The 22662-nt window shown below is 41.3% G+C and overlaps 1 protein-coding gene across 1 annotated transcript in view; it reads right to left on the bottom strand.

Moving 5' to 3' along the window:
* ylpm1 (YLP motif containing 1) overlaps positions 1–22662 on the bottom strand; it is a 42205-nt gene continuing 19543 nt past the window's right edge. The window contains exons 12-23 of the mRNA XM_038984370.1: positions 22279–22514; positions 19397–19560; positions 18213–18275; positions 17547–17666; positions 16801–16977; positions 16492–16575; positions 16171–16254; positions 15064–15141; positions 7512–7563; positions 4266–4393; positions 3698–3888; positions 1–346 (exon numbers count right to left, since the gene is read on the bottom strand). Coding sequence (XP_038840298.1) covers positions 3742–3888; positions 4266–4393; positions 7512–7563; positions 15064–15141; positions 16171–16254; positions 16492–16575; positions 16801–16977; positions 17547–17666; positions 18213–18275; positions 19397–19560; positions 22279–22514 — 1333 coding nt within the window. The 3' untranslated portion in view covers positions 1–346; positions 3698–3741. The remainder of the gene's footprint in view (positions 347–3697; positions 3889–4265; positions 4394–7511; positions 7564–15063; positions 15142–16170; positions 16255–16491; positions 16576–16800; positions 16978–17546; positions 17667–18212; positions 18276–19396; positions 19561–22278; positions 22515–22662) is intronic.

Raw genomic sequence — 22662 nt, 5'->3', positions numbered from 1 at the left:
TTGTTTTGTGTGTGTGAAACTTTTATTGTTTCTTCAGTTTATTTAATAAAATAAGCAACAGTGCTAACATACAGGAAGACATTACAGTATAAAATGAGAAGCAAAGCTCAACTGGTGCATGAATTCTACCATTGAAAGGATGAAGAAAAAACAACAAAAAATACTCAAATTGAAGATCAAGAATTATTATTATATATATTTTTTTATAAACGCAAGATAAAGCTATCCTGTATTCTAATAATGGAATAAACAACTATGGATCTCCTAAAAGTCAACAGGTAGAATGAGTAGTCTTCGTGACTTTGTTTTTCGAGAAACGGGTTAAGCATATTCACAGTCTGCAGACCTAGAGGAAGAAAGAAAACCGATTGAAAAATATTCCACAAAGATTTAAAAAAAAAATGGCAATCTGTAATTGCTACATCCATCCAATGAACTTTTCAATGAAATGATCTTACAAGAACATAATATATCTTCCTTTGACAAAGATAATAGACATCTCGTCAACGGATTAAAACAGTGCTTTTCTGTTCACCCAACAGAGTAGTTACTGGTTTTTCTTTGAGCGGATGGTCAACAGATATAGTATGACGAAAAACATAATGATTTTAAACCTCGATTACCTTGGGATACGATCACATACAGTGCCTTCAGAAAGTATTCACACACCTTGACCTTTTCCACATAAAAACAGATTTTTTGTCATTGGCCTTCATACAATACGTACTTCCTAACTCAGTTGCCGGAGAGGAAGGAAACCGCTCAGGGATTTCACCATGAGGCCAATGGTGACTAAAAGGGATACTTCTGGGTTTTTGCAATGAGGCCATTATCTACTTCCCCAGAGTCAGATGAACTCGTGGATACCATTTGTAGGTCTCTGTGTCCAGTATGAAGGAAATTAGAGGTAGTTTTGTGAGCCAATGCTAACTAGCGTTAGCAGAATGAGTTAAAGTCCAGATTTCCAGTCATTCTGCTAATGCTAGTTAGCATTGGCTCACAAAACTACTTCTAATTTCCTTCATATTGGAAACAGAGACCTACAAATGGTATCCACGAGTAGATACAGGGCCTCTTTGCAAAAATCCCGAAGTATCCCTCTCAAAATATTTAATGGCTCTCTCTCGGAGGACCTGAGCAATAGGACCATGCCTCAGCACTACCTGGCATGATGACTCCTTGCTGTCCCCAGTCCACCTGGCCGTGCTGCTGCTCCAGTTTCAACTGTTCTGCCTGCGGCTATGGAACCCTGACCTGTTCACCGGACATGCTACCTGTCCCAGACCTGCTGTTTTCAACTCTCTAGAGACCGCAGGAGCGGTAGAGATACTCTTAATGATCGGCTATGAAAAGCCAACTGACATTTACTCCTGAGGTGCTGACTTGCTGCACCCTCGACAACTACTGTGATTATTATTATTTGACCATGCTGGTCATTTATGAACATTTGAACATCTTGGCCATGTTCTGTTATAATCTCTTGACAAAGCTTGAAGAATTTTTAAAATAATTAAAGTGCAAATATTATACAATCCAGGTGTGCAAAGTTCTCAGAGACTTACCCAGAAAGACACAGCTATAATCACTGCCAAAGGTGATGTATTGGGTACTTGTATTAAGATATTTTCCGCATTTTATTTAATATATTTGCACGTTTTGTTTTCACTTTGTCATTATGGGGTATTGTGTGTTGATAGGCGAGATCTGTTTGTAATCCATTTTGAATTCAGGCTGTAACAACAATGTGGAATAAATCAAGAGGTAGGAATACTTTCTGAAGGCCCTGTTTACCTCTATTTATGCATGGGAATACTTGGGAACAGATTCCCTAAATTTAAAATGATTTGAGCTGATTTTCTGGTGATTTTACAGTCTTATGCCACAAAAAAAAACACACATACACTACATGGCCAAAAGTATGTGGACACCCGCTCATCGAACATCTCATTCCAAAATCATGGGCATTAATATTGAGTTGGTTCCCCCTTAGCTGCTATAAACGGCCTCTACTCTTCTGGTTAGACTTTCCACTAAATATTGGAACATTGCTACGGGGACTTGTTTCCATTCAGCCATAAGAGCATTAGTGAGGTCGGGGCACTGATGTTGGGCGATTAGGCCTGGCTCGCAGTCGGCGTTCCAATTCATCCCAAAGGTGTTCGATGGGGTTGAGGTCCCGGCTCTGTGCAGGCCAGTCAAGTTTTTCCACACCGATTTCAACAAACCATTTCTGTACGGACCTCGCTGTCAGTGTATTTTTCTTTAACCTATATTTAACTAGGCAAGTTAGTCAAGAACAAATTCTTATTTACAATGACGGCCAAACCCTAACCTGGACGACGCTGGGCCAATTGTGCACGCCCTATAGGTCTCCCAATCACGGACGGTTGTGATAGCCTGGAAAGGAACCAGGGTCTGTAATGACGCCTCTAGCACTGAGATGCAGTGCCTTTGACCCCTGCGCAACTCGGGAGCCCGAAATGCTGTAGCGTTAAAATTTCCCTTTACTGGAATTAAGGGGTCCAGCCCAAACCAATGAAAAACAGCCCTCCTGGCATCCGCCAAACCCAGATTCGTCCGTCGGGCTACCAGACGGTGAAGCGTGATTCATCACTCCAGAGAACACGGTTCCACTGATCCAGAGTCCAATAACGGTGAGCTTTACACCACTCCAGCCAATGCTTGGCATTGAGCATGGTGATCTTAGGCTTGTGTGACGCTGCTCGGCCACGGAAACCCATTTCATGAAGCTCCCGACAAACAGTTCTTGTGCTGACGTTTTGCTTCCAGAGGCAGTTTGAGACTCAGTAGTGAGTGTTACAACTGAGGACAAGACACATTTTTTACGCGCTGCACGCTTCAGCACTCTGTGGTCCCGTTCTGTGAGTTTGTGTGGCCTACCACTTTGCAGCTGAGCCGTTGTTGCTCCTAGGTGTTTCCACTTCACAATAACAGGGCAGAAATATGACGAACTGACTTGTTGGAAAGGTGGCATCCTGTGACGGTGCAACGTTGAAAGTCACTGAGCTCTTCAGTATGGTCTAGTCTACGACCAATGTTTGTCTATGGAGATTGCATGGCTGTGCGCTCGATTTTGTACACTTTTCAGCCACGGGTGTGGCTGAAATAGCTGTATACACTAATTTGAAGTGGTGTCCACATACTTTTGGCCATGTAGTGTGTATGTATGAGAGATATGATGTGCACAGCTGTCATCAAGACAAAGGGTGGATACTTTGAAGAATCTCAAATATATTTTCATTTGTTTAACAATTTTTTTGGTTACTACATGATTCCATATGTGTTATTTAATAGTTTTGATGTCTTCACTATTATTCTACTATGTAGAAAATAGTAAAAATAAAGAAAAACCCTTGAATGAGTAGGCGTGTCCAAACTTTTGAATGGTACTGTATATATATATATATATATATATATATATATATATATATATATATATATATATATATATATATAAAAACTTGGGGTCCACCTATTGGGGAACTAACCAGGATATAAAACATACGTTTCGTAACCTCCAAATAACTACCGGTATTAATAAATAACTACCGGTATAACTACTAGCCCTCTCTCCTAACTGTAATAAACAAAGACAAACCATTACACAAATGCCACTCCAAAAACACATGGCAATACTCTATCAAATGAGATTATTAATAGAATGTAATGTACATACCTATAAATCAAGAAGCACGGGGTGAGGGCAACGATCTTGTGTTTTTAGAAATACTTCGTGCGGTTGAGAGCTCTCTGAGCTATCTGTCCGCTCTGGTCTGTGATTTTCTCCCAGTCCGTTTGACCCACCACAAAGCCGATATCACGCTTGCGCTCTGCATCCTTCTGCTCTTCCAGGTCAGCCCAGCGAACCTAGACGACAGGAAGGAAAACATCCAGCGGGGTCACGAGCAGGAAATGGGTCATGATTGCAATTTAAATATTCCAGTAATTTTGTGAAACAGTATTTAGGGAGCACATCAAACAACATTCTCGCCAATAGATAATCCTGTTTTGTGATGAAATGATCTGCCTTAAAATACAGAGATTGACTTGTCACAAAAGATAAAATGTTACTGTCCGCAAACTATATTATATGGCCAGTCATTGTAAATAAGAATAGACTTGCATGGATAAATAAAGGTTAACAAACAAAAAAAATGCATGAATAATATTAGACAGGATGGAGGTTTTGGGTCTGTTAAACAGGAAACGGGTAAGGCGGGATATAATAGTGTATGCCACTTTACCCTCTTCTTGCCGGGTTCAGAGTGGCGTGTGGCGTAGTCGTCCGGCAGCTGAAGAAAGTCATCCATGCCTGCCACATCGTCTCCCTCCCTCTTCCTCTTCCCCCCCATCACCAAGCCGTCCAGCTTGTCTGTAAGGAGAAGAGCGCTCGCCACGTCACCTCACGACTCAGCAAAATAATAAATACTTGCTACTTCACTGACGTCATGGTCACCGTGACGACGATGCCCGACACTGCTTTTAAATTCTGTGTAACGCCATTATCTTGCTCCATCTATAAAGATTTGTAAAAGATTTGTAAGAAACTTTCCATGTTTTCCAAATGTATTACCAAGGATCCCCTCTCAAAGAGTTGTCTCGTCTCATTTTGATTTTGAAGCTAACGGTGTGCGGTTTAAAGCAAGCACAAATGTGTTCCTTTATAGAACATCTCGTTTTTTTATGTAAATATAAAGTGGCGATGTTATTCATTTGAAAATGTACTATTTTGATCTGTGTGTGTTTTGATCAGATCATTTGTAATTCGGCATTTATGCACATTTGTCTATACTAAGGAGGAGACTGGAAACAGTTCAGACCACAGGTGTCAAACTCATTCCACGGAGGGCCGAGTGTCTCTCGTTGGGGACCCCCAACCGTTACATGTATTTGAACCAATCCAGAGCAAGCACACCTGATTCAACTTGCCAACTAGTTATCAAGACATTGACTACTTAAATGATCTATTATTATTTGACCATGCTGGTCATCTATGAACATTTGAACATCTTGGCTATGTTCTGTTGTAATCTCCACCCGGCACAGCCAGAAGAGGACTGGCCACCCGTCATAGCCTGGTTCCTCTCTAGGTTTCTTCCTAGGTTCTGACCTTTCTAGGGAGTTTTTCCAAGCCACCATGCTTCTACACCTGCATTGCTTGCTGTTTGTGGTTTTAGGCTGGGTTTCTGTACAGCACTTTGAGATATCAGCTGATGTAAGAAGGGCTATATAAATAACTTTGATTGATTAAATCAAGTGAGCTAGTTTAGGGCAACAACATTGTCAAAGTCTGGGAGTCCCGGAGAAGAAGTTTGAAAACGACTGGTTAAGAAGATGGCGGTGAAAAGGATATCACTGTGGGAAAAAAGGGCACAACTACTGGAAGCTATAGTTGTTAGTGAACATCATGTACATTGCCTTCGGGAAAGTATTCAGACCCATTGACTTTTTCCACATGTTGTTACGTTACAGCCTTATTTTAAAATTAATTAAATAAAACAAGTTCCTCAACAATCTACACACAAAACCCCAAAATGACAAAGCAAAAACAGGTTTTTATACATTTTTGCAAATGTATTAAAAACAAAAAGCAGTAATACCTTATTTACATAAGTATTCAGACCCTTTGCTATGAGACTCGAAATTGAGCTCAGGTGCATCCTGTTTCCATTGATCATCCTTGTGATGTTTCTACAACTTATTCGGAGTCCACCTGTGGTAAATTCAATTGGATTGGACATGATTTGGAAAGGCACACACCTGTCTATTTAAGGTTCCCCAGTTGACAGTGCAAGTCAGAGCAAAAACTAAGCAATTAAGTCAAAGGAATTGTCCGTAGAGCTCAGAGACAAAATTCTGTCAAGGCACAGATCCGGGGAAGGGTACCAAAACATTACTGCAGCATTAAACTTCCTTAAGAACATAGTGGCCTCCATCATTCCTAAATGGAAGAAGTTTGGAACCACCAAGACTCTTCCTACAACTTTCCACCGTGCCGAACTGAGCAATCGGGAGAGAAGGGCCTTGGTCAGGGTGACCAAGAACCTGATGGTATATACATATATATGTACATATTAGTTAAAGATATAACCACAACATCCAGAGATTTCAGAATTGAGAAAAAAATAAAACATTGTGAACCTATGACCAAAAAGTTAAGAATAGCTGGTCATGAGATGGCAAAGCTGTTAACTAGCTAGCTGCCTACTTAACAACCAAATGACACGCAACATCTGTTTGTAGCGAAGCCAACATCCAGTCCTAGAAATCATGCTTGATTCTCTAACTCTTGTTCTGTTTCTTTCTTTTACCCCTCCCTCATGCCCTCTCTAGCTTCTTCCGTTGCTTGCCATATTATCCAAAACTCTAGCGCTCTTAACAGAAAACTGATGAGAGAAGACAGACAGACAAAGGAGGAGAGGACAGTAGAAGATGGTCTCTGACAGAGCTCTAGTTACTCTGTGGAGATGAGAGAACCTTCCAGAAGGACAACCATCTCTGCAGTACTCTACCAATCAGGCCTTTATGGTAGAGTGGCCATACGGAAGCCACTCCTCAGTGAAAGGCATGACAGCCCGCTTGGAGTTTGCCACCTAAAGACTCTCAGACCATGAGAAACAAGATTCTCTGGTCTGATGAAACAAAGATTGAACTCTTTGGCCTGAATGTCAAGCGCCACATCTGGAAGAAACCTGGCACCATCCCTACGGTGAAGCATGGTGGTTGCAGCATCATGCTGTGGGGATGTTTTTCAGCGGCAGGGACTGGGAGACTAGTCAGGATCAAGGCAAAAATGAACAGAGCAACGTACAGAGAGATGCTTGATGAAAACCTGCTCCAGAGCGCTTAGGACCTCAGACTGGGGCGAAGGTTCACCTTCCAACAGGACAACAAACCTAAGCACACAGCCAAGACCACGCAGGAGTGGCTTCGGGACAAGTCTCTGAATGCCCTTGAGTGGCCCAGCCAAAAGTTGGACTTTAACCCGATCGAACATCTCTGCAGAGACCTGAAAATAGCTGTGCCACGACGCTCCCCATCCAACCTGACAGAGCTTGAGAGGAGAATGGGAGAAACTCCGCAAATACAGGCGTGACAAACTTGTAGCATCATACCCAAGAAGACTCGAGGCTGTAATCGCTGCCAAAGGTGCTTCAACAAAGTACTGAGTAAAGGGTCTGAATACTTATGTAAATATCATAGTTTTTAAAAGTTTTTTATAAATTAGGAAAAATGTCTAAAAACCCATCTTTGCTTTGCCATTATGGGGTATTGATGAGGGGTAGATTGATGAGGGGGAAAAACTATTTGATACATTTTAGAATAAGGCTGTAACGTAACAAAATGTGGAAATGGTCAAGGGGTCTGAATACTTTCCGAAGGCACTGTAAATGGAATCAAAGACGTGTTTGAAATCATTCCATTCACCACATAGTTGTTAGTAAACATCATGTACATTAGTAATATCAGAAAACAAAGGGAATACCTACCGAGTTTGGCATCAGAAGTGTCCATCTCCCATTTGCTTTGTGGAATGTAACCCTAAATTATACAGAGAAGACACCGCAAGGGTTAGGCCTCTGAGCGTAAAGGAGCTAGGGGTCAGGAGGAGGATGTGAATATATGAGAGAGAGAGAGACAGAGAGAGAGACAGAGAGAGAGAGAGAGACAGAGAGAGGGACAGAGAGAGACAGAGAGAGAGAGACAGAGAGAGAGACAGACAGAGAGAGACAGAGAGAGAGCGACAGAGAGAGAGAGACAGAGAGTGAGAGCGAGAGAGATGGGTTTTGGTGACGGGGAGAAGGCGTTGAAATAGTTACGTTAATCAAACAATATCAGTACAAATCAGGAGAATCGTAAGAATGACACGACATGAGACAATATAAAATATTTTTTAAAGACGTTGGCATGCAAACATGTCAGATGTCATTATGACACCTCGTGTTGAGAAGATTTGCCTTTGGCGTTAGCCATGATCAAAGCATTTTGAGACACTTCAGAAAACAGCTAGTTGATAGACAAGCTATCCTACTACAAGTGCACAACTAGATTTGATCAACACTTTCTTTGTGTTAATCGTGGTTCCACACCAAGTCGAAACAGATTATACAGCCTAGTTACTGAAGAAGAAGTTAAACTATTAGTTAAACCCCCCCCCCCCCAAAACAACACTGATGTGCACAAGTTGGACATTAAATCGTCTTTGATTCTGCAGTATTTGGTAAATAAATGAAGAACGTGAAATACGTTCTGGGTCAAAACTTGAAATCAGGCTAGTTGTTTGACCTCTCAAACCGTATGCTTCCAACACAGGAAGCTGTAGTGGATATAGCCATTTCCTTAATAACAGGAAGCTGTAGTGGATATAGCCATTTCCTTAATAACAGGAAGCTGTAGTGGATATAGCCATTTCCTTAATAACAGGAAGCTGTAGTGGATATAGCCATTTCCTTAATAACAGGAAGCTGTAGTGGATATAGCCATTTCCTTAATAACAGGAAGCTGTAGTGGATATAGCCATTTCCTTAATAACAGGAAGCTGTAGTGGATATAGCCATTTCCTTAATAACAGGAAGCTGTAGTGGATATAGCCATTTCCTTAATAACAGGAAGCTGTAGTGGATATAGCCATTTCCTTAATAACAGGAAGCTGTAGTGGATATAGCCATTTCCTTAATAACAGGAAGCTGTAGTGGATATAGCCATTTCCTTAATAACAGGAAGCTGTAGTGGATATAGCCATTTCCTTAATAACAGGAATCTAGAGCCAACAATAATAATGAAGCAGCTAAATGTACTAAATAAATACATTAATCGTTTAAAAGTTTACATTTGTCACAACCAAAGCTAATAGTGCGCGCAATGGAACCAGTACCGTTGTGATTAGTTTAAGTTTTTTATATTTAGTTCTTAGGTCGTTAAATCACGTCAAATGCCATGTATCTAGGTCGTCCTTTAAAAAAAATTGGAATGTAAAAAAAAAGTGACTGGCCTTTTTACACTTTTTAACGTGCTACTTTTCTTCTTCTTCTTCAAAATGTCGGCAATTGCAAAAACACTTTGGAATAGAGCCTCAGATACGAATCCATATAGTGAGTCATTTAACAGACTCTCTCATCCAGAGCCACTACAGTAGTGAGTCATTTAACAGACTCTCTTATCCAGAGCCACTACAGTAGTGAGTCATTTAACAGACTCTCTCATCCAGAGCCACTACAGTAGTGAGTCATTTAACAGACTCTCTCATCCAGAGACACTACAGTAGTGAGTCATTTAACAGACTCTCTTATGCAGAGACACTACAGTAGTGAGTCATTTAACAGACACTCTGATCCAGAGACACTACAGTAGTGAGTGGATACATTTTCATACTGGTCCCACGTGGGAATCGAACCCACAACCCTGGCGTTGGAAGCACCATGCCCTACCAACTGAGCCACATTAGCTTTTTGTTGTTAGGAACAAGGTAACCTCGCCCCTAGGCTAACTGCTACGGCATACAGACAGAGGGAGACGACTGGTGGAAGAGGTTAGGGACTAGGAGACTGTTGTCCGTCAGAGCACCTTTCAGCATGCCATGGTCATTTTGTCAGCACTAAATGGGCGGGGGAAATAACAGATTTTGAATTTCTAAATATTTGAATCAGAGGCTCATTCCAAACAGTAGACAGCTTAATGGAGGAGTTAGCCTGGGTACGAGGTTACCTTGTTCCTGAAAGTAGACCGTTAATTGAGACCTTCCAGCAGGGTTACGGTAAATACTATTTCAATTCCAGCCAATTCAGGAAGAACACTGACATTCCAATTCTCCAATGCTTTTCATTGAGGAAAATGTGGAATTTGGTTTACTTTCTGGTTTACTTTCTGAATTGAAATGTTTAGTCAGCTAAAATAAAGAAAATCTTTGAAATTGTTGCGTTTATATTTTTGTTCAGTTTATATTTTTTATTAAGATTGTTTCAGCCGAATATCACGTAGCAAAGAGCGCTCAGCTCTCAACTGATTGTCGCACGGAGCCAGTAGAATGACATCGGTAGCCAGTAGGGTAGGAAAGATGTTTTAACTTATGATATCTACAAGTAAATGCTAACTAAGGCAACAACGGGTTTACAAACCAGTTATTGAAAAGGTTTGGTCTGATGTCTTGGTTGAATTTTTTTTTTTGTGGGGGGGGGGGGAATTTGAGGATACCCACTTATCCAGGCACGACAAGACCACTGCTTATTGTTCACGTCGTCTTTGGAGTGCTTATTAATGCACAAGCACCTCTTTCCCCACTCCCCTCAAATTTGTATATTAAGTCATACAAAAGCGTTACAGTGTGTGAAGTTTAAAATGCATTCTGTTATTACTAAATGTTTAATGTGATATATATTAAAAAATATGTATATTTTACACCAAAAAACAACATTTGATTAATAAATATATTTAAAAAAAAATCAGTAGTCTTCCTCAAATGAAGGGGAAGATGTAATCTTTGCGAGATGGAGGGAATCGGATTTCATTGGTCCTCAACTCACGGCTCAAGTCATTTTCATTCAGGGTAAGTGGAGTTAGCCTGCACAGGAGCAGGTTAGTTCTGAAAGATTCGTCGCCATAGAAATTTGGCTAAAAAAGGTGACCCACTTTTGTATGACCGGTTATCCGGAGTTGGCCATAGTTACCTCGCTAACTCCTCAAACCTGCTTCGTAGGATACCCCTCTGATGTGGTTTAAGCATTGTTGTGGACTTAGAACATTTAAATGTTGTCGGTAAATTATTATTTTTTTAAAGTGTGATTTTGAGAGTTAAAACCTGATAAGAACAATAGGAAAACCTTTTTTCCCCACACAGGTCACCATTCCTTCACCGGGCGAGCCATTCGGGAAATATTTGGAAAATATGTTTGTATATCTACTTCCTTAGGTACCACTCGAAAATATTTATATATTTTTTGCTAAATACATGAGAAAAACACAATATATATGGTGCTGTTTGTAGAAATGACAAATTGTTATTATAAACATGACTGTGGCAGTATCAAGTCATATCTGTTAATTACATTGAAAATCAACATTACGACACCCACATCGATCTATTCATGTTAACTACTGGATGATCCAAGTCAGACATGTCATAGCCGTCACTTGAGTCACGAGGAATTTAATATTAACAGTAATTATTTTTACGAATTGACCTGGCTATTATTTCCAGTGAGAAAAGGAAAGGAACGTCAGATATAGTTGAGGGCAACGCGGCTGTAGAGGGGCGGCTGTAGAGGGCAACGCGGCTGTAGAGGGCAACGCGGCTGTAGAGGGCAACGCGGCTGTAGAGGGGCGGCTGTAGAGGGCAACGCGGCTGTAGAGGGGCGGCTGTAGAGGGCAACGCGGCTGTAGAGGGGCGGCTGTAGAGGGCAACGCGGCTGTAGAGGGCAACGCGGCTGTAGAGGGGCGGCTGCAGAGGGCAACGCGGCTGTAGAGGGGCGGCTGTAGAGGGCAACGCGGCTGTAGAGGGGCGGCTGTAGAGGGGCGGCTGTAGAGGGCAACGCGGCTGTAGAGGGCAACGCGGCTGTAGAGGGCAACGCGGCTGTAGAGGGCAACGCGGCTGTAGAGGGGCGGCTGTAGAGGGGCGGCTGTAGAGGGCAACGCGGCTGCAGAGGGCAACGCGGCTGTAGAGGGGCGGCTGTAGAGGGCAACGCGGCTGTAGAGGGCAACGCGGCTGTAGAGGGCAACGCGGCTGTAGAGGGGCGGCTGTAGAGGGGCGGCTGTAGAGGGCAACGCGGCTGTAGAGGGCAACGCGGCTGTAGAGGGCAACGCGGCTGTAGAGGGGCGGCTGTAGAGGGGCGGCTGTAGAGGGGCGGCTGTAGAGGGCAACGCGGCTGTAGAGGGCAACGCGGCTGTAGAGGGGCGGCTGTAGAGGGCAACGCGGCTGTAGAGGGCAACGCGGCTGTAGAGGGGCGGCTGTAGAGGGGCGGCTGTAGAGGGCAACGCGGCTGCAGAGGGCAACGCGGCTGTAGAGGGGCGGCTGCAGAGGGCAACGCGGCTGTAGAGGGGCGGCTGTAGAGGGGCGGCTGTAGAGGGCAACGCGGCTGCAGAGGGCAACGCGGCTGTAGAGGGCAACTTCTACATCACAAGTAGTCATTTTCACAAAGTGCAGTTTCATGACAGAAGCATCAGGAGGAACTGCAAGAACACAGATCGTCATTAAAATGTGAAAGTTTGGCCTACATACCATAATAAAACGTTTTACACGGCTCTCCCATGTACTACACCACAATAACTATACCCATGGATTTGAGATAGAAAGTGTGTGATTAACACATCCTAACTGTAAAACGTTACGCTTGTACTTACCATCTAGTAAGGAACTAACACCATGGAAACATATTTTGTTTTACTCAAGTAGAGTTTGATTACAGAAGAAATCCAGAACAAATTTAGGCTTAGTTAACAATAATAAAAAAAATATTATATAATATTTCATATCACTTATGTATACCATCCTAAAAAGCATCCACATTACCAAGACAAAATGAATGCTTTCTCCATTTATTTATTTGTAATCTTTTTTTACATATATATATATATATATATATATATATATATATATATATGTGGGAAATACCACTTCTTCTGTATCCTTGTGTTTTATTGAACATATAGGACAGTGAAGACAGGAAAGGCCCGAGTCAGAAGGATTGTGGGTTGGATTCTCTGAACAAAACGTGTTGTGTGGTCAACTAACCACTAAACCACAGGCCCCACACACTACTCCCTCGAGGTCAACTAACCACTAGACCCACACACTACTTCCTCAATTTTGATCACATTGACAAATCTCATGATCTTCCTCATTCTGGTACGCTTGTATTTTATACCCCTGTATAGGAAATTTGACTTGGGTTTATAACTTCATAAAGTTCTCATTAATACTATGAGATATTTTGGATCAATTTGATTAATCTCAGCACAACGGAGGACAGTATCGACCAAACAAGACCGAAATAAAAAAACATCAGGTCTAATTGTTTTTATCTCCATAGCAAATCATTTCTGGGTAGCAATTAAGTACTTTACTGTGATTGTTTTCAATTCAAATTTGAAAAAACAAACAACAAAAAAACAAATATAGCTTCTTAGCAAAGACCAATATCACTAGCAAGAACTTGGCTAAGACTGTGGGATGGAAACAAACTACAATTTACAGCTCTTACACGAAAAATGGATTATAATTTTCACAATGTCAGTATTATTCCAACCTCAGTGTGGAAATATATATATAAAAACACAGAAAAATCACATTTTTGACTGCAGCTACTGCTATAGCTGCAATACTGGCCCAAGGGCTTTAGTCAGCAAGTCACTCACTGCACCTGCAAGCAACCTAGCATTCCTTCTCACTGCCATGACACCATATCAAAATGGTCCAATGTGTTCCTGCTGCAGGGCCTTCTCCAACCCTGTTCCTGGAGACCTACGGTCCTAGCGCACCTGGCATACCAGATTCTAATAATTAGCTGGTTGATAAGATGTGAAAACCTACAGGAGGGTAAGCTCTCCAGGAACAGGGTTGGAGAGTCCTGCTCTAGTGGATATGAGGGATCAGTAGATGTCTTTAAGAACAATAACAGATATAAAGGCTTGCTGACTGGGTCCTACCTTAATAACAGATATAAAGGCTTGCTGACTGGATCCTACCTTAATAACAGATATAAAGGCTTGCTGACTGGATCCTACCTTAATAACAGATATAAAGGCTTGCTGACTAGGTCCTACCTTAATAACAGATATAAAGGCTTGCTGACTGGATCCTACCTTAATAACAGATATAAAGGCTTGCTGACTAGGTCCTACCTTAATAACAGATATAAAGGCTTGCTGACTGGATCCTACCTTAATAACAGATATAAAGGCTTGCTGACTGGATCCTACCTTAATAACAGATATAAAGGCTTGCTGACTGGGTCCTACCTTAATAACAGATATAAAGGCTTGCTGACTGGGTCCTACCTTAATAACAGATATAAAGGCTTGCTGACTGCATCCTACCTTAATAACAGATATAAAGGCATGCTGACTGGATCCTACCTTAATAACAGATATAAAGGCTTGCTGACTGCATCCTACCTTAATAACAGATATAAAGGCTTGCTGACTGGGTCCTACCTTAATAACAGATATAAAGGCTTGCTGACTGGGTCCTACCTTAATAACAGATATAAAGGCTTGCTGACTGGATCCTACCTTAATAACAGATATAAAGGCTTGCTGACTGGATCCTACCTTAATAACAGATATAAAGGCTTGCTGACTGGATCCTACCTTAATAACAGATATAAAGGCTTGCTGACTGGGTCCTACCTTAATAACAGATATAAAGGCTTGCTGACTGCATCCTACCTTAATAACAGATATAAAGGCTTGCTGACTGGGTCCTACCTTAATAACAGATATAAAGGCTTGCTGACTGGATCCTACCTTAATAACAGATATAAAGGCTTGCTGACTGGATCCTACCTTAATAACAGATATAAAGGCTTGCTGACTGGGTCCTACCTTAATAACAGATATAAAGGCTTGCTGACTGGATCCTACCTTAATAACAGATATAAAGGCTTGCTGACTGGATCCTACCTTAATAACAGATATAAAGGCTTGCTGACTGGATCCTACCTTAATAACAGATATAAAGGCTTGCTGACTGGGTCCTACCTTAATAACAGATATAAAGGCTTGCTGACTGGATCCTACCTTAATAACAGATATAAAGGCTTGCTGACTGGATCCTACCTTAATAACAGATATAAAGGCTTGCTGACTGGGTCCTACCTTAATAACAGATATAAAGGCTTGCTGACTGGATCCTACCTTAATAACAGATATAAAGGCTTGCTGACTGGATCCTACCTTAATAACAGATATAAAGGCTTGCTGACTGGGTCCTACCTTAATAACAGATATAAAGGCTTGCTGACTAGATCCTACCTTAATAACAGATATAAAGGCTTGCTGACTGGATCCTACCTTAATAACAGATATAAAGGCATGCTGACTGGATCCTACCTTAATATCTTCCTCCTCCTCCTCCTTCTTGGGCTCCATCAGCGGCTCGTCATCAGGATTTAAGTCTTCCATCTCAACCTTTAAAACACAAAATGTTTCCATTGAATTAAACATTAAAAAAAATAAAAAATGCCATTAGGTAAGTGGAATAATATTTTATAATAACATAAAAAAAAAAAAACTTTACAACCACACAAGTGGCTACACGGGGAAATCATTGAGGATAGTGCCAACAGGTACTACATCTTTAAGAGAGGACAAGGTTCACTCTTATAACAGGAACCCATTATAAAAACGGTCAATAAAAAAAGGTGCTACGCATAGAATTGATCCCCTATGTGGATGCTAGGTGAATCTGAACAGCACTAGGCTGCAATCCAAAATAAATCTCCCCCTTGCATCCCATTTCCCCGTAACAAGGTGGAGCCTTAAGCATTTATTTTTTTTTACCTTAATTTAACGAGGCAAGTCAGTTGGGAACAAATTCTTATTTACAATGACGGCCTAGGAACAGTGGGTTAACTGCCTTGTTCAGGAGCAGAACGACAGATTTGTACCTTGTCAGCTCGGGGATTTGAATTTACAACCTATTGGTTACTAGCCCAACGCTCTAACCACTAGGTTACCCTGCCGCCCCCCTTGAGCCACACACTTTCTGTTTTGGTCCACTAGCTCCACAAACAATATTTCTGGTTATTGAAAATTATATTTGACAGTGATTTAGATTGGTACAATGATTCCTCTTCACTATTCAGTGGTTGTTTTCACACAAACTGAAATTGAGTAAACACTGTACAATTTTATCAACCAGGAAATGACGGAGCAATTTCTACATTGGCCACTTGACCTGATTACCACTAGATAACACGGCCAAAGTCAAAACAGCTTTCTCATTTTGACAACAAATACCACTCTGGTCGGGAGAAATCAAAAAGGCAAATATCCCAGCCAATCACACCACTGACGGGTAAGAAATACTGTGAAACACTGATTTCACCATTACTGCCGATACTCAAACAAATCCTACGTGTAGCACCTTTAAAGCCCCTAAAACTGGTATAAAAACCAAGATGTCAACATATTGTGAAATGTTCCCGTACTATATACCTCCTCAATATCAGCGTCCTGAAGCAGGGAACGGACATCCAGACGCACCATGTGACGTGGAGACGACTCCCAGTTACTGGACATCTAGACGGACAGAAAACAGAAATATAAAACAGAACAGGGAATAAAACACAATATATTGCCATTAATTACTCTAAATAAATAAAAAATACTATACAGAAACACCAGAAAATAAATAGACAAAATACTTTTATGGTCTATCACTGTCATTATCAATGCCTTGATAAATATGACCCCCTGATGCCATTAAAATGTATGAGAGCTCTGCGGTTGTGGACGCGAGGACACTCAGTACGGTACCTTTTGAATGTCCTTAATCTTCCGTCCGTGGGCATTTCTTTTAGCACAAGTCTGATTGTCTGCAGTGATCTCAGCCAAGTACACCTGGCATAAAAATACATTGACACGTTGACACGTAATATAGGCCCCATCAGGAATGTATAGATTTTTAAATTCAGTTTGAATCTTCACACTAGCATACAACTTCGAATTAAGTCATTTATTGGGCATGAATTCTAAAATGGTAAGCTAGTATGGACTAAGGAACGTAGTATCGTCATTGTCTATCTGCATTTTTGATATTTTCAAGATATGAAAACGTTAACTCACCTCGAAGCCTTTAGTCTTGGCAGCACTCCAGAACTGATCAAAGTATTTAACCCTGTCATTAATAGCGTCGATGATGAGGAAGGGGAAGAAGCCGTCGTCGAGGGTCTTCCGGAATGTTTTTAGCATACTGTTCCTGTACGTGTCTTCCATCTCGGCTTCATACTCGTATTCCAGACACTGACAAAAATAAAAACAATTTATGAATTGATAATAAAATACAAAATAAATGTGTGTTCAAATATTAAATTATAAACTGGGTGGTTCGAGCCCTGAATGCCGATTGGCTGAAAGCTGTGGTATATCACACCGTATAGCACGGGTATGACAAAACATTTATTTTTACTGCTCTAATTACGTTGGTAACCAGTTTATAAACCGCAATAAGACACCTCGGGTGTTTGAGATTTAAGGCCAATATACCACGGCTAAGGGCTGTGTCCAGGCACTCCCCGTTGCGCATAAGAACAGCCCTTAGCCGTGGTATATTGGCCATATATCACAAACCCCCTCGGTGCGTTATTGCTTAATGAAAACAACAGCCTAAATGGGGCCATTTGCTTCATGTACTACAATAGCTCCAGTGAGACACCATGTTACACATGGGTACGTTTTCTTAAGGCCTACAGTCATCTCCTACAGAGAGATAGTATTTGACTAAACTGATCTCTTGTAGAAAGCCTCATTGCTCCACATAAAGCAGGAACACAGAGGTTTTAGTCAGTCAGAGAGCAAACAGAAGGACACACCTTGAGTTTGACCCGTTTCCCTGTTTCTGGGTCCTTCTCCACCTTCTCCACCTCCGTCATGAAGTAGTCGTCTAAGCCCAGCACTCTGGGTGGAGCCCCTCCACACTCCACCTCCTTGTCCTTAACCCACACAACAACATGTAACGTTTTAGTCAGGTAGCAGACGCTCTTATCCACAGCCACTTACAGTTAACAGTGTACTCATCTTAAAAAAAAAAAAGGTAGTTAGACGAGACAACCACCTATCACAGTCACAGTAAACAAAACGTCCTCAATAAAGCTGCTAGCAGAAAAGTCAGAGTTAGTAACGACAAGGTATTTCAGCGAGAGAAGGCAGCGCTCGAGAAGTTTCAGGGAAGACGACGACTACGAGTGTTGCAGGTAGAAATGGATAGCAGCGTGTGTTTAGGACGAGTGTTGCAGGTATTTAGGTTAACCTGATCCACCATCCTGACCCGTCGCTCTCTCGTAGCGCTCGAGATCAGGATGGTGGAACGAGGCTAGGTATTTGACCGTTGTGAAAGAACTCTGGGATATCTATAATATATTATTATATCTGGGAAAACAGGAAACGCACGACAGGAAAGAACATTTAATCCCAGACAAGTTATTATTACCACAACAGAACAGCCACGTAGGACGATGGTAACTTTAGGTTCTACTCACCCGTATCAGCTTGGCCACATGGCTTTTTCCACTTCCTGGTAGGCCTCTCATTATGATGACGATCTGAGAAACATCAGAGATTATGGAACTCACTCATACACTAGACACCTATCTGGGGATATGAGATCTGTGTCCTCTTGTTGTACTTGTATTGGCCTACAGGTTGAGGATGTTATTATCCTGGCAACGCATTTCTTAATTGTCCCTGAGAGGGATAAATAAAGTTGTATTGAAGTGAATGAGGAAGTACAGTATTTAAAGTTGTATTGAAGTGAATGAGGAAGTACTGTATTTAAAGTTGTATTGAAGTGAATGAGGAAGTACTGTATTCAAAGTTGTATTGAAGTGAATGAGGAAGTACTGTATTTAAAGTTGTATTGAAGTGAATGAGGAAGTACTGTATTTAAAGTTGTATTGAAGTGAATGAGGAAGTACTGTATTTAAAGTTGTATTGAAGTGAATGAGGAAGTACTGTATTTAAAGTTGTATTGAAGTGAATGAGGAAGTACTGTATTTAAAGTTGTATTGAAGTGAATGAGGAAGTACTGTATTTACAGTTGTATTGAAGAGAATGGGGAAGTACTGTATTTACAGTTGTATTGAAGAGAATGAGGAAGTACTGTATTTAAAGTTGTATTGAAGTGAATGAGGAAGTACTGTATTTAAAGTTGTATTGAAGTGAATGAGGAAGTACAGTATTTAAAGTTGTATTGAAGTGAATGAAGTACTGTATTTAAAGTTGTATTGAAGTGAATGAGGAAGTACTGTATTTAAAGTTGTATTGAAGTGAATGAGGAAGTACTGTATTTAAAGTTGTATTGAAGTGAATGAAGTACTGTATTTAAAGTTGTATTGAAGAGAATGAGGAAGTACTGTATTTAAAGTTGTATTGAAGAGAATGAGGAAGTACTGTATTTAAAGTTGTATTGAAGTGAATGAGGAAGTACTGTATTCAAAGTTGTATTGAAGTGAATGCGGAAGTACTGTATTCAAAGTTGTATTGAAGTGAATGAGGAAGTACTGTATTCAAAGTTGTATTGAAGTGAATGAGGAAGTACTGTATTTAAAGTTGTATTGAAGTGAATGAGGAAGTACTGTATTTAAAGTTGTATTGAAGTGAATGAAGAAGTAAGTGAATGAAGAGTAAGATGATTGAGAGTGAGCGAGAAGTCATTTATTTGCACCCTTTCTGGACGAGTGTCTCGGCCTGGCAGTTTGAGAAGATCCTCCACGTTCTTGGTCTCCGGTTTCTTCTCCATTCTGGAAGGAGGAGCAGTCGGTGGGGGAGGAGGGTGGGACGACGTGGGGCCTCCTCCTCCTCTCTCCTCTGGGTAACTCCTCCGTTCACCTAGACCACAAGACAGGACAGTCAGTGCAAAGCAAAAAGAGAAGCCTGTCGCAATTTTACTTTATAACCAAGAGGCATGAAAAGACAAGAAAACTGAAAATTAGTAGGACAATGGAAGTTGCCTTCACAAACACCATTTTGATTGTTAAAACCAACGTGTTTTTCGGGAAATGTACACTACCGGTCAAAAGTTTTAGAACACCTACTCATTCAAGGGTTTTTCTTTATTTGTACGATATTCTACATTGTAGAATAATAGTGAAGACATCAAAACTATGAAATAACACATATGGAATCATGTAGTAACCAAAAAAAGTGTAAAACAAATCAAAATATTTTATATTTGAGATTCTTCAAAGTAGCCACCCTGTGCCTTGATGACAGCTTTGCACACAGTTGGCATTCTCTCAACCAGCTTCATGAGGTAGTCACCTGGAATGCATTTCAATTAACAGGTTTGACTTCTTAAAAGTTGATTTATGGAATTTCTTTACTTCTTAATGTGTTTGAGCCAATCAGTTGTGGTGTGACAAAATAGGGGTGGTATACAGAAGATAGCCCTATTTGATATTTGATATTATTTGATAAAAGACCAAGTCCATATTATGGCAAGAACAGCTCAAATAAGCAAAGAGAAACGACAGTCCATCATTACTTTAAGACATGAAGGGCAGTCAATTCAAGAACTTTGAAAGTTTCTTTAAGAGCAGTCGCAAAAACCATCAAGCTCTATGATGAAACTGGCTCTCATGTGGACCGCCACAGGAATGGAAGACCCAGAGTTACCTCTGGTGCACAGTCTCAGAAATTGCAGCCCAAATAAGTAACAGACACATCAACAGTTCAGAGGAGACTGTGTGAATCAGGCCTTCATGGTCGAATTGTTGCAAAGAAACCACTACTAAAGGACACCAATAATAAGAAGAGACTTCCTTGGGCCAAGAAACACGAGCAATGGACATTAGACCTGTGGAAATCTGTCCTTTGGTCTGGAGTCCAAATTGGAGATTTTTGGTTCTAACCGCTGTGTCTTTATGAGACGCAGAGTAGATGAACGGATGATCTCCGCATGTGTGGTTCCCACCGTGAAGCATGGAGGAGGAGGTGTGATGGTTTGGGGGTGCTTTGCTGGTGACACTGTGATTTATTTAGAATTCAAAGCACACTTAACTAGCATGGCTACCACAGTGTTCTGCAGAGATACGCCATCCCATCTGGTTTGGGCTTAGTGAGAGTATCATTTGTTTTTCAACAGGACAATGACTCAACACACCTCCAGGCTGTGTAAGGGCTATTTGACCAAGAAGGAGAGTGATGGAGTGCTGCATCAACCAAATTGAGATGGTTTGGATGAGTTGGACTGCAGAGTGAAGGAAAAGCAGCCAACAAGTGCTCAGCATATGTGGGAACTCCTTCGAGACTGTTGGAAAAGTATTCCAGGTGAAGCTGGTTGAGAGAATGCCAAGAGTGTGCAAAGATGTCATCAAGGCAATGTTTTGCGGGTACTATTTAATGAAGCTGCCAGTTGAGGACTTGTGAAGTGTCTGTTTCTCAAACTAGACACTAATGTACTTGTCCTCTTGCTCAGTTGTGCACCGGGGCCACCCACTCCTCTTTTTATTCTGGTTAGGGCCATTTTATGCTGTTCTGTGAAGAGAGTAGTACACAACGTTGTACCAGATCTTCAGTTTCTTGGCAATTTCTCACATGGAATAGCCTTCATTTCTCAGAACAAGAATAGAATGACGAGTTTCAGAAGAAAGTGCTTTGGTTTCTAACCATTTTGAGTCTGTAATCGATCCCACAAATGCTGATGCTCCAGATACTCAACTAGTCTAAAGAAGGCCAGTTTTATTGCTTCTTTAATCAGAACAACAGTTTTCAGCTGTGCTAACATAATTGCAAAAGGGTTTTCTAATGATCAATTAGCCTTTTAAAATGATAAACTTGGATTAGCTAACACAACATGCCATTGGAACACAGGAGTGATGGTTGCTGATAATGGGCCTCTGTACGCCTATGTAGATATTCCATTAAAAATCATCCGTTTCCAGCTACAACAGTCATTTACAACATTAACAATGTCAACACTGTATTTCTGTTCAATTTGATGTTATTTTAATGGACCAAAAATGTGCTTTTCTTTCAAAAACAAGGACATTTATAAGTGACCCCAAACTTTTGAAAGGTAGTGTATGTCTGTTAGAGACTGCAGCACATAGCATGTCTCACCATATGTTTGTTAAGAGACTGCAGTACATAGCATGTCTCACCATATGTTTGTTAAGAGACTGCAGTACATAGCATGTCTCACCATATGTTTGTTAGAGACTGCAGTACATAGCATGTCTTCACCATGTGTTTGTTAGAGACTGCAGTACATAGCATGTCTTACCATATGTTTGTTAAGAGACTGCAGTACATAGCATGTCTCACCATGTCTGTTAGAGACTACAGTACACATAGCATGTCTCACCATATGTTTGTTAAGAGACTGCAGTACATAGCATGTCTCACCATATGTTTGTTAGAGACTGCAGTGCATAGCATGTCTTACCATATGTTTGTTAGAGACTGCAGTACATAGCATGTCTCACCATATGTTTGTTAGAGACTGCAGTGCATAGCATGTCTTACCATATGTTTGTTAGAGACTGCAGTACATAGCATGTCTCACCATATGTTTGTTAAGAGACTGCAGTACATAGCATGTCTTACCATATGTTGAGGCACCGTGGTTGTAGCGTTCAGGCCCACGTTCGTCACCATGGTTGTAGCGCTCAGGCCCACGTTCAGGCCCGCGCTCGAACGGAGGTCTGTCATAACCCCCAGGCCTTCCATAAGGATCCTCTCTGTCTCTACTGGTCCGGTTGCCCTCCCTCTCCCTCATGTCTCTGTCCCTGTAGCCCGGGCGAGGAGGTGGGGGGCCGGGGCGAGGATGGCCTGGGGGTTGTCTGGAGAGAGAGAGAGAGAGACACACGATGAAAACCCCTCAGAACACCTGGACCCCTAGTTACAGAACACTGCATATCTGGACCCCTAGTTACAGAACACCGCATATCTGGACCCCTAGTTACAGAACACTGCATATCTGGACCCCTA

This window comes from Salvelinus namaycush, unplaced genomic scaffold (assembly GCF_016432855.1).
Source record: "Salvelinus namaycush isolate Seneca unplaced genomic scaffold, SaNama_1.0 Scaffold234, whole genome shotgun sequence".
Lineage (NCBI taxonomy): Eukaryota > Metazoa > Chordata > Actinopteri > Salmoniformes > Salmonidae > Salvelinus > Salvelinus namaycush.
Note: the sequence above shows the minus strand (reverse complement) of the source record. Positions and strands in the feature narration are given on the sequence as shown.